At 44.7% G+C, this 13,043-nt stretch overlaps 1 protein-coding gene across 1 annotated transcript in view; it reads left to right on the top strand.

Annotated features, from left to right (window-relative positions):
• The window catches only part of LOC119446560 (D-glucuronyl C5-epimerase-like), a 63,958-nt gene that overhangs the window by 38,404 nt on the left and 12,511 nt on the right, over positions 1 to 13,043 (top strand). Inside the window, 3 exon segments of the mRNA XM_049664213.1 lie at positions 4,511 to 4,834; positions 10,818 to 11,057; positions 12,852 to 13,042. Of these exon segments, the coding sequence (XP_049520170.1) occupies positions 4,511 to 4,834; positions 10,818 to 11,057; positions 12,852 to 13,042 (755 nt within the window).

Genomic DNA, 13,043 nt, shown 5'->3' with positions numbered 1-13,043 from the left:
AAACCGATGCATGGGGAAGCTTACGCCGATTCAGTATCTGCTTCAGGAAACCAAAATCGCTGTCAAATGCTGCTGGACTAAGTGCAGTAGCATGTGCAGAAGCTCCGCCCGATAGTTCAGATACTATGCGCCTTGGTGAAGGCTCCGAGTTTTCTGTGGCGCCATCTAGCATGCTTTTTGCGAATGGTGGCTGTCGTATTCGAGACTTCAGTGCACACATTTTCACCCTTTTGTTTTTTTAATTAAGCTTTCTTTTTGGAGTCGTATGAATTTCGATGCTGATTAGTGGTTGGACAGGGTTACTGCGGAGGTCACCTTGAAAGCAAAACTTTCTTTGTGGCGTCTGACGTGTTAGGTGCTGTGTTTAGTGGTGGTGGCAGTTGCAGTTGGATGATGGAGAGGATAGTGCAGGCTGCGAGGGGGGGAGAAAGGCAGTGTGGAGAGTATGAAAGGGAAGGAGAGGTGCGGACGTAAGCCAATTGGTTGGTGAAAGCAATAACATCTTCACGATGCCATGGCGGAGTGGAGACAACACACCAGTTTGGGGTGGAGTGATGTATTAGCACTCAATCATCTGCATTGGCAAAGTGCAGGAGACCCAGAGTGCCTGTGACCTGCATGAGATTTTTTATTTTATATATATTTTTTTAATGATTAGACATGTAGAACACGAGAGGTTTAGAAAAGATTATGTCAATCAGTGCAGACACATCACTTTCTATAGCAAGTAACTTTTTCCGTGATTACAGATCTCAGAGGCACTTATGACACACAAGAGGCTTCATGAACGAGTGCAAAACTTGGTCATAACTTGCTATCACAATGGAAACAAGAGAAAGGCAAAATATGAACAAAGGAAGCCTCAGGCTAGAACTAACATTTCGACAAAACACCCCTACATTTTGCGAGAAATATAGCAGAAACGAAATAATAGGAAAGAGGCGTTGCTATTACTGAACTCTAAGGTATTCACTTATTCTTGTCTTACATATTTGTTTGTATATCAGGACAAGATATATATATATATATATATATATATATACATACTGCTGTAGTGTGCACATGTTTTGTTCCTTTCTTGACTCAGTCCTGTTTATAGTAAAAATGTCTGGTGTTTTCAGCAGTTGTATTTCCTCGTGAAATTGAGTAGTGGTTTTAAGCCTAAAAAAGCATTCTCATGTGAAAAGTCGCTTTCACCACATGCTCAACCTTTAAGCTTTTCAGCCTAGACTTGTAGTGGTCGCCGCCTTGTGCTTGAGTTTGCAGCTACGAGATGGCACTGAGAGCAAGGGGGCGGCACCTTGCAACATGTATATATTTAACGGGCAGACAGCAATATGGCCACCCAAGAACAGAGTACCAACCCACATAGCACCATACTGGAAAGAGAGAGACAGACTGAGTGTGTACGATGGCTTGGGGGGGGGGCTTTTGTTGGATTGCCGTATCGTCATTCCAACTGCTCAACACCATGACATCCTCGTACTGCTGCACGAAGGGCATCAAGGGGTACGCCGCTGTCAAGAACACGCCCAAGAGTGCATTTGGTGGCCAAATTTTAATCTGCATATTGAACACCTTGTGGCTCTATGTGCCGAGACGACTACAGCTGATACACTATCACGAGCACCCTGCGACCTCGGGGAGGGAGATGTAGTGGTCGCTGCCTTGTGCTTGAGTTTGCAGCTACGAGATGGCACTGAGAGCAAGGGGGCGGCACCTTGCAACATGTATATATATTTAGCGGGCAGACAGCAATAAAGGTTCTTGTTGTTACAGGCAGAGTTGCTCGTGTCGTCATTCAACATTCCCTGAACAAGGCTGACCAAAGCAGCTCAACATACAAGTGTATGTTGAGCACACATAAGGCAGTGGTGATGTCACAGGGTGTCTACCATCAGGGAAAAGCTGTAATTTTTTAATGAATGTTCGTTCTGAAAAATTCAAGGGGAAAATGGAATTTGCACCCTAACTGCTTTTAATCAAAGAAATCAGTAACCACAGTGGTCATGGCGAAGCTTGTGGTATGCCAGAAGGAAGCGGAGTTTTCAACTGAACCTGTGCAATCCTCACATAATAGTGTTTTGATGGTTTTGTTAGTGTGAGCCTGGCCTGGTGCTTGAAATACAGTAAATTCCCATTAACTCGAAGCTGTCAGAACCAGAAACAATTTCGAGATAAGCAGAGTTTCGACATAAGCGCTTACATATAAATAAATAGATGCCACGCTCAAACCACATGGCCACTGACCACATGACCTCTGGCCGTGCATAGACCACATGGAGCATTTCCAAAATACCGCTAGTAATATTTTCGGTTACTTTGAGTGCATCGGCACTGGAGACGTCGGCGTCTTTGGGCGATGGTGTTACTGGCACTGTGCTAAAACAGCATGCTTGGCACACACTCAAGATGACTGATCCTTTAATTGAAGCCAGTCATCCGAGCATAACCGTTTTAAGACGTCCAAAAAAGCTGACGCTGCTACTTTCTGCATCGTAACGAATTCTGGACAATTTGACTTCGAAAACCGAAACTAAGGAGCGCAATTGTCACGTCGTTTACACCTCACCCTTGCGTGAGCATAAAGCGAGTGTTTTTATCAAGCTGCGATCTCGCTGAAACGCTGTGAGCTCGCATGCAGCCCCCCAACCAACATATGCGCAGTGGGAGGCGATCCTCCGTCGCTCCGAGCCTCAGGTCTGGCTGGCCCTGATCCGACGAGCAAGAGCGGTGGCGGCAGCCATTGGGGCCCTGGACTAAGGGCCCCAACCACATTCATCCTTTCACGTTTTAATAATGTTTATTTCTTCTTCTTCTTCTTCTTCTTCTTCGCATGCTGGCTTCTATTGGGCACAGCGCGTGGGCTGATCGGGCCTGCTCAAAAGTGCCAATCATCTTGCTCGAGGTCAGAATTAATACGTTTTGACCGCTGCGTCACTGACAGCGAGAGGGGGGGAAAAAATAATAAGACCAACTCCCAGAGCGTGAGGCCGCAACAATGTGGCAGCGAGCTGCCAAGCAAATGCGCGCGAGCGGTGCTAGATATATATAGGAGGAAGATAAATGGGGGCAGCACGGCCTGTTGCAGCGTCTGGCCAACATGGTCTGGCTTGGATAGTGAGCTGCTGCTGACTTAGCTGGGTAAAACACGAGCACAGGCAACGCAGGCGACGCTGCCCCGTTGCCTTCTTCCTGGTAATTTCGAAGTCGAGATATCCGGAGCCCAGCGCAAAGAGCTTTTCGAGATAAGAGGTGAAATACACATGGGCTGCTACCAAGACAGGAAAAAAAAAAGTTCTACTTGACCGATATTTCGAGATATCAGAGTTCGAGGAGGGTTTACTTTATTATGAAAGACCCGATTAAGTCAAATCAGATGGTGCATCCCACCTGATTTACAGCTTACAGGTTGTTCAGAATTATGGGCTGGCATAATCATTGGCAAGCTATAAACCACAATTTATCTTCTCGCGCCTGAACTTCCAATGTTGCAGACTGCCAGGAAGTTTTCATAAAAACAGTCAGAAAAAAGCTGTAAAATTAGGGAATTTTAATATGCCAGCACTTTGTGTCATGTTGTGACTGAGAGATTGTAAGGTGTCAAGTTATCCCTATATAAAAAGAAGAAAACCTTCTGGAAAACGTTTTGTGGGCCGCCAGTGTGGGGAAAAAAATGAAATGCATACCGGTACTAGTAAATATGCAGAAGGCAAAGATAATGTTCAATAGCCTGGCAAGGGAACAAGAATTCAGGATCGCCACTCAGCCTCTAGAGTCGGTAAAGGAGTAGGTTTATCTAGGTCAATTACTCACAGGGGACCCTGATCATGAGAAGGAAATTTACAGAAGAATAAAATTGGGCTGGAGTGCATACGGCAGACATTGCCAAATCTTGATTGGGACCTTACTACTGTTGTTTACAAGAAAAGTGTACAATCATTGCATTATACCGGTGCTAACATATGGGGCAAAAACTTGGAGGTTAACAAAGGAGCTTGTGAACAAGTTAAAGACCGCACAAAGAGCAATGTAACGAAAAATGTTAGGCCTATTGTTAAGAGACAGAAAGAAAACAGTGGGGATCAGAGAGCAAATGGGGATAGCCGATATTCTTACTGACATTAAAAGAAAAAAATGGCACTGGGAAAGCCATGAAATTCGTAGGATGGATAACTAGTGGACCATTAGAGTTACAGAATGGGTACCAAGAGAAGGGAAGCGCAGTTGAGGACGGCAGGAAACTAGGTGTGGTGATGAAGTTAGGAAATTTGCAGGCAAGTTGGAATTAGCTAGCTCAAGACAGGGGCAATTGGAGATCACAGGGAGAGGCCTTCGTCCTGCAGTGGACATAAATATAGGCTGATGATGATGATGACACATAGGCGACCATGATGCACTATAAATCTTGGAGTGTTTGTGGTGCTGTCAGATGATTGCTTTGAGGCAGACACATAGCAGCAGCTTTTAGTCCTGAACACATGCTGTTGCCTTTGTTTTCTGCAGGCAGACACCAGCGGTGGCATCAGCTTGGGAGCCAGGGGTAAGGCACACCTAGCACAGGAAATCAAGTGTGTCATCAATGACGACTATGCTGTGCCCTGTCGGAAGGAAGGACCAGAAGTGTACGTGCCCTTCAGCTTCGTGCGCAAGTACTTTGAGGTGTATGGCAAGATTGCCTACCGGGACGGCAAGGAGGTGCTTGACTGGCAACACAGCTATTCCAAGGTTATGGCACCGACCGCCCCGTACCACACGGCTGGGCCTTTTCTCTGGTTCGAGAACTACAACGTGGCCGTCCGTGACCGGGTCAAATGCATCAGTGGAATGGAAGGCAAGCCTGTTCTTTTGTTTTTCATGTTGTTCGCATTATTGACACGGTCAGGCTGCACTGTGCAAGTGTGTTTTTAGTCGCTCAAGGTAATTTGTAGCTTGTTTCTTGATATTTTATTTCTTGGTATCTCCTCCCCACCTACACCTTGTGGCACTCTTTTAAGGCAGCACTTGTCAGCTTGAAGTCATGTTGCTCAAAAGACGTACGCACCAGACGCACCTAGTATGTTGAAAATTATGTTATGCAACTGTAATGTTCGCTTTCTAGAGAACTGCATTGTTGGGTGAGTGGTGCATATTTGGGCGCTAGAAACGAGCACAAAATAACAGGTATTACTTTGTCCTTGCACATTACTTTGTGCTTGTCTCCAATGTTGATTTCTTGCGTCTTCTTTTTTAAATTCCACCAATATTTTTCACTGGAGTCATGTGAAATGGCACATCAACTTCTTATTTTTGCCAAATGCACTTACATTTGTGAAACGCCCTGTAGTGCTTACTCAACATTTTGTGGCAGACAGAAGCACGCAGGGGTGGTATCTCCAATGTTGTGCGTGAATGCAGATGCATCAAATGCTTATATATAGCACATAAGCACAGCAGTCGTCACTGCATCAATCATGATTCATGTACGGTGTGGTCCACTATTAGAAAGAGCACTTAACTAATAGTAATAACACCAGTATAACTGTGGTGTTGTGGTGTTACCTTAACTCTGCCAGATAAAGGTGTGCGTGTGTGTGCGTGTGTGTGTGTGTGTGCGCGCGCGTGTGTGCGTGCGAGCGAGCGAGTGAGTGAGTGAGGGAGGGAGTGATATCAAAGCTAGGTGCAATCATTTGCAAAATGCTTACTAGGTAAGTGTTCTTAACATTGGACTGTGCTGTATAGGTGGCTTCTGTAAAACTTAATGAACTTACATGCAGAAGCAGCGTAGCATAAGACAGTGTAAATGCTAGTCGTGGTTTCTAGCAATTGGCATGTGGTAAACTTGCATGACATCAATTTTTATCTGCGGAGCTGTTTAAGCTGAGCATTAGTCCATAACGTGTGAACAGAAAATGTGGGCCGATCCTGGCAGTAGTGCAGAAAGGGTCCAAGCGCAATGGCACATACCCCTGTCAACTAGCGAAGCTCAGCCTGGATAAGTCTAGCTAAGCATGGTTGAGACTACTTAAGCTTAGCTAGTCATCGACAGCAAATCGATAGCCAATCAATAGCTAATCAATAATAGATAAATAATCAATAAATTCCGGAAAATGCTGGGGATGACTTGGTAGTTCTTAGCCTAGCCCAAATTCGTGGCCAATACCTTGCGATAGCCAATGAATAGCTAATCGATAATTAATCACTAATCAATAAATTCCAGAAGAAGCTGGGGATGACTTGGTAGTGCTTAGCCTAGCCCAAAAGCAAGGGCTCGCTAGGTGCCATCAGCTCCGCTCTCTCTTTAGCATTGCGCCTCCAGTGCAAGCTACGCTAATTTAAAAAAAAAGTGGAATCCTAAACTGTAAGTAGGCATCTAGCATGAAAAGACAACCTTGGCAATGGATGGGATCAGCCTATTGCAGTCTGAACATGACTCATGGCAATATTTACCAGACAGTACATTAAAAAAGTATGCCATGAAAAGAGGCGCTTCAAATCATCATGCATACAGGATTCCAGAATCAGTCTCGCGCATGCTCTGTGACTCTCTTGGTTATTATGGCGCTGCATGGCCGACAAGACACTCGATGCCATATTTTCTCGTTAGGACGACCAGCGTCTTTTGGAGCAGAAGATTCTAGGCGCATTGAATGACGCTTGAAATGCATTGCACACAGCGAGAACACTCGCGACACTTTCAGCCAAAAGCACCCTGAACTCTAGGCTTCAACAGCGCTTACAATGCTCCCACGTGCTGTCATGTGCTAGTGCTTTGTCTCTTCCTTCTGCCCTCATTGTCACCCATCTTATTTCCGTCTTCCATTTTCTTTAGTGTGGAGTAGCTGGCTAGAGAAAAGCGCACCCTATTGCAGAGAAAGTAAAGGTCAACCGCCCATTTCCTACTAAAGCTGGTACTGGCCTTTACTTTTTTTTTTTTTTCAATAGGCTGTACCTTTGGTCAACCTCTCTGCTTTTGTTAGAGAACTTTTACTCTCTCTCACACTTTGTTAGGTGTATGGACATCGTTAACATGACTGTACTTTGACGCACTGTCATTGTCATCTGCATTCTCTCTTTCTTTCACCGACCACAGCAACTATGACATTCTACTGCTGAGCATGAAGTTGCGGGCTTGATTCCCAGCCGCTGCGACCATATTTTGATGGGGCCAAAATGCAAAGATGCTCAGGTACTTAGATGCATGTTAAGGTGAGGTATCCCAACTGGTCAAAATTATTCCAGAGTCCTCCCTCTACTACGACACCTCTCATGCAGGTGTCACCTTAAGGTGTTGCCTTGAGGTGGTAAAACTCCGTAAATCAGTTAATCAACTCCTTCCCTTCCCTCCCATGTGCCTCTTCCCTATGCAGAGCAGCAGGCCAGGGATAAACCTTTTGCTAAACTCTCCACCTTTCCCACATTATTGGTTCATCTAGAACCTATCATAATAAGCACAGTAAGTCATTCATTTCGCATTGCAACACGCTCAAGTTCTCTTTTTTTTTTTTCCTGCATCTGTGGAGCCATGGAACGACTTACCTAGTTCAATTGTTAATGCCGACAGTGTTGATAATTTTGAAGCTAAGTTAGAGGCAACTCATGAATAATAATGTTTATATAATGTATCAGTTGTAGTGTTTCCGAAGGGAGGCACTGAGCACTGTCTGAAGGGACAACACACACTCTAATTCCACACCATGCTCAACTTACCTTTGGCTGGCTGCAGCGAGGGTGTTTATATATATCTTGTGGGGCGCCCCCTGGGCCATACAACATAACAAAGTAGTAAAATATAATATACAACATTTCTCCTCCCCTTAACAAAATAGTATTAAGCCATACGTAGTTGTTCAGGTACTGTGGATGCCTGTGCTCTCGTTGAGGCCGTGCCGTTTGTTGTTGTGGTTGAGGTAGTGACGTGACGTGAGGAACGACAACCGTTAGCATGACTCAGGTGATTCCACTTGTTGCCAAGGTTGCGCATCTCGGGTGGATCTAGGTTCCTGCAGACTTAAATGTGATGGCGTGGGTGGCACTGTGTGTGTTCGGGGTAGCAGAATAAGGTATGAATAATCGTACCATTGTAGTGACTGTTTTGCGGGGCCCTTCAGTGTGCTCTTGGAAAGCTTTGATGCATGCTAGGTAGTGCTGTCGTTCAGACGATAAGTGTTACAGGCTACCTTGGAATGAATGACCCTGGGGTGTGAATATGGGGAGGACATTTTTCCTTGTCCTTTCTGATGCACATGGACTTGGTCGCCAGGTTGAAAGGAACTGTGGTAGGCAGTACGTCATCGATTGGTGTCCTCTTGCATTTTACGCTGATAACGTTCAACACGTCGCAGTTCCTGGTACTCGTGGTATGGGTTCTTGTGAAAACTGTGCGTGGAGATGCCTACAATATGCAAATGCATTCGAGGTTTACGACCACGTAACAAGTAAAACAGAGACAACTTAGTTGTGGTAAGAGGAATGGTTCGGTATGTTTCAACATAGTGGAGAACTGTCTTTTTTAGAGGACTTTGTTCTTGAAGGGCACACTGAATGATGAATAACTTGAGAACGTGGTTGAACCGCTCAACCTGTCCATTAGACTGGGGGAAATAAAGTGAGGACCAGATGTGCTTGGTTCCCTCTGTAGTGAGGTATGTTTCGCATTCAACAGAGGTGAACTGGGGGCCATTGTCAGTAACGATTTCCTCAGGCAGTCCCTCTCTAGAAAACACGGGAGGCCAGTAAAGTGATTACAGATTGACTAGTTACACATGGTGTGAACATCATCTCAGGCCACTTAAGAGTGGTAGTCTACCATGACTACTATGGCATACCGGCAGTCTTGAGGGGCTGAATGAAATGGACCCATGATGTCTACAGCCACCTTCACCCAGGGTCAAAGAGGATATTCGGTCAGCTCTATGGGCCCCTGTCGACCGACTCTTGGCCGACTTGTCAGCAGTGTTGCAAGTTTGACAGTCGCTTACATGTTGCTCGACATGTTTGCGAAAAGCTGGCTACGAGTAGGTGCTGTAAACTAGGTCTTGCATTCTGACTATACCTGGGTGCCCCACATGTGCAAGTGCAAGAACTTGTTTCTGTAGTTGGCTGGGAAGGACAGCTTGGTCCCCTTTTAGTAGTATACTATCCACCACCGATAGTTCGTTCCTGGCCTCGTAGTATGGATGCAGCTCCTTAGTAAGTTGGTTCTTTGGAGGCCAGCTATTCATGGTATGGTCCATAACTTGTGTCAGGAATGGGTTACACACCGTGGCCTGTTGTACTTCAGTCTTAGATATCATGGCCTCAACCTGGGTGACTACTAATCTTCCTCAAAAGCAAAGGAAGGTTCAGAGGTATCAAGGGGGTTGCGAGATAGGGCATCTGTAACCTTATTCTGCTCGCCTTTGCGATACTGGAAGGTAAATGTGTAATTGAGAAGACGAGCTGTCCACCGACCTATTCTTAGTGGTTTCCTCCCAGAGTCCCTCTCAGACAAAAGTGTAGCCAGTGCCTGGTGATCAGTGATCAGCGTTTCTTCCCCAGAGGTAGACATGCCACTTTTCACAAGCCCATAGACAAGCCATAACTTCTTTTTTGTCAGTGGAGTACCTGCACTCAGCTGGAGAGAGAGAATGAGATGTAAATTGAATAGTTCGAGTGTTTTCTCCATCGGGCTGTTGCAAGATAGTGCCAAGCCCGTAATCAGAGGCATCTGTGGCTACCACAATAGGAAGGGTTGGGTCAAACAGTGATAAAATGGGCGCATCATGAAGATACTCTTTCACCTACTTGAAACTGTTCTCAGCGGCCACATCCCAGTTGAGTGGAACATCTTTATGCAGCAAATGACCAAGTGGTTCAACTACGTGGCTGCTTGGTCATGCATAGCTAGCCCAACACATGCATAGCTGGCCCGTCAACCCGAAAAAGAAGCTTTTCATCTTCGTCATCTTCTTCCAATAAAGATGATTCGGATACCAATGCTTATCTTGTGTCCGGAAGTGAAGACAGTTATGGCGCTGAATTGAGCGGTTCTTCTGGTGATGATGAGAACATCTCAGAAGCGAACATTGGGAGTGCCCGTCAGTGGGTGCAGCTTAATGTCAACAATCCTGGCGCGAAGCCTCCTCGGTTTCCATTTTTGGCCGTTCCAGGCAAGACTTTCAATTTGATATCACCAGATGACCGTCTGGAGCACATACAGCAGTTTCTTGACGATGAACTGATTACACTAGTAGTCAATGAAACCAAATGCAACGTGACTGAAAAGCTAAAATGCTCTCATCCCAGTGAACACTCCCACCTCAAAAAATGGGTACCAGTGACAAAGGAAGAGATGTGAATGTTCCTTACACTCCTACTATTGCAGGGAGTAGTTCACAAGTCCCGGAAGCAGTGGTTTGTATTCTTTATTAGCAATAAGCAGCTGGTTTTCTTTGTAACGTTAGAAATAAACGTTATTGTGTTGATTTGACTTAGTATGTGGTGCAAATATTTTTTCAACATCGAGTAGTTGCTTTTCAGTACAATATGATTCAAAATCAGCAATAAAAAAAATGCAATTTTTGGTTAGGAAATCTTCAAAAAAATAAAACACTTCAGGGGTTGAGTGTGCTGGTCTGGGCTGGTTGGTACATCATTAGTATGGGAACAAACAGCGCTTGGACGGGACAAAGTGAGTATGACAGACTCGGAGCCTTGTCTACAATACTCACTTCGTCCCGTCCAAGCGCTGTTTGTTCCCGTCCTTATAATCTTCTTTCCTATTGGAAGTCACAGAGGAAGCTCGTCGCACAAAACAAGTGATGCAGTTTTTCACGAGTCCCTTGCATTCTGCGCAGGTGTACCCATCTCAACGCAGTGGGACTCCAAGGGCCATTTCTACCCTGTACAGATTGCACAGTTTGGGTTGAGCCACTTCAGCAAGAACTTGACGGAGCCACCGCCATCCGTGGCTCTTCTCGAGAATGGCGTGCGCAGCCAGCATGGCTCCTGGGTTGCCTCCTCTAGGCTGAAGGCAAGCTACTCGAGGCTCCGTGATGACGAAACTGAGGGGCATGTCTTCGAGTTTCGAACCAGTGGTAAGACTTCTACTTTCTGGTTTTTATTAAGCCATGAGAGCTTGACAGGAAGCAACTTGTTACTTCTGCATTTTGTTTTGCAGCAGTGGAATAATATTAAAGGGATACTAAAGAAGGATATCAAGTTGACCTGAATCAGCATACATTTTAAAAGTACTAAACAGGTTTCTCATACCCTGAGTAGAGACTTGGTAAGCCGTACAGTGCACAAAAATGAGTGATGATGCCCCTTTCAACTTCTTGCACCAGCTTTTTATGGTCATGGATTTTGATAGGATGTCTTCTTCTTGTCATGCAATGGTTTATTTACAAAAAAGGAATGCAGTGCTTTCTAAATGAACCTAAGAATAAACTGAGGAAGTTATTGTTCCACCAGTCTAAGCTGATTTATTGCCGTTATTTCATCTTCCTTTTAGTCACAATATTGGGCATTATGTGCTAACTTCATCAAGGGGAAAAAAGTCTACTTAGTGTGTGTCAGAAGAGGTACGATCAGTGTTGTGTGCTGCATTTTATTGAAATTTGTACAGTCGACCAAAAAACTTTTACGGACCACAAGATCTGAGAAAAATCTGGATATCTCCAGAATAGTGCTTGCCTGAGCTCGTTGGTTGCACATAGCACAATTGGTTTCCAGCAGAACGAACGGACAGAAAGTGTGTCTTCCCTTTCTGTCCGTGTCCTTTCGTTCTGCTGGAAACCATTTGTGCTGGATATCTCCACAGCCTCACAACTCAACTTGGTATTTCCATTTCCAGCCTCTACAAATATATGCGGATAACATTGTGATGTGTAAATTGCATTTGTAAATTGCATTGCTAATGCCATTGTCTTCCCTTCTGGTTGATTGGCCTTCATTCTAAACTAAAATACCAAAAGAATATTGAGCATGTTGCCTTGACAATGGTGTTTTTGATGCAGGAAGGGGAAATGTTGCCACTTTGCTTGGCAACTCCTAAACACTTGCTGTTTGCTCAGCTTTTTGAATGGACATGAGAAAAATTTAGTTCTGTTGGTGCTCATATTATTGTTTCTTGTTTTGTTTTGATGCTTTCACTTCCTACTACTTGTGTTCTGCAGTAACATTAAACTATGCATCCGTACGGTTGTGTGTTTAGTACTCCACGGTGTGAATCATCTCGTCTCTGATGCAACATGTGGAGAAGCATGCCTGGCTTTCAGCTTGGCTAGCATCTCTAGTTTCTAATTAAAGTTGGCACCTCTCTCACTTATACAGCCTCGTTTACAAACTTGAACGCCTGCGCACTAAGATGTGTGTGGTTCCTTTTTGGCAGGCCATCGATGGGCACAGGGATGTTGTGCTTCTTTGTATTCTTTCATTAATGACCATGGAGAATGGCAAGGCACTCAACGCACAAGGGAATGAGGCTGAGCATGGTATCAGCAGATGTCACACATTTTTGAAACTGCATAAATAAGTATGAGAAACGTTTCGGTTTACGAAAATACTCAAGCACAAGCACATTGCATTGTTCCTCTTGGAAATTTCTGCATAAATGATTCCTCCAGTTGTTGCAGCAGTGACCACTTCACTCATTGTGGAAAAACAAAAAGCTATAAATATTTCATAAATATCAATATCTTTAAGATATGTAAAAAAAATTCTGACTTCGCTGTCTGTGGTGTTGGTTTTATAATCTTTTACTGTGCTAATGCTCATATAAAGCTACCTACATGAACTTTGTTGCGCTACACAAGTATACAGCAAAAAATTGTACTGTTATATTGTGTCTACCAATTCAGAAAGCAATTTCTTGCTTGATAATCACGCAGGCACAGCCCAGGACCAAGGAGTGGCCTTTGCACTCAAGCAAGAGTGCTACAATCTCACCCTGTTGGTTGACCTTAGGGTCATTCTCAATGGCAGCCTCAGTGTAGTCCTCACTGCCGGCAGCACCGACAAGCCATCCCTGTATGGCGTCCACTACATCATGACCGACACTCACCTAGCCGTGGATGACCACT

Source organism: Dermacentor silvarum, chromosome 3 (genome assembly GCF_013339745.2).
Source record: "Dermacentor silvarum isolate Dsil-2018 chromosome 3, BIME_Dsil_1.4, whole genome shotgun sequence".
Lineage (NCBI taxonomy): Eukaryota > Metazoa > Arthropoda > Arachnida > Ixodida > Ixodidae > Dermacentor > Dermacentor silvarum.
The sequence above is the reverse complement of the archived record's forward strand: the minus strand, read 5'-3'. Positions and strand labels throughout refer to the sequence as shown.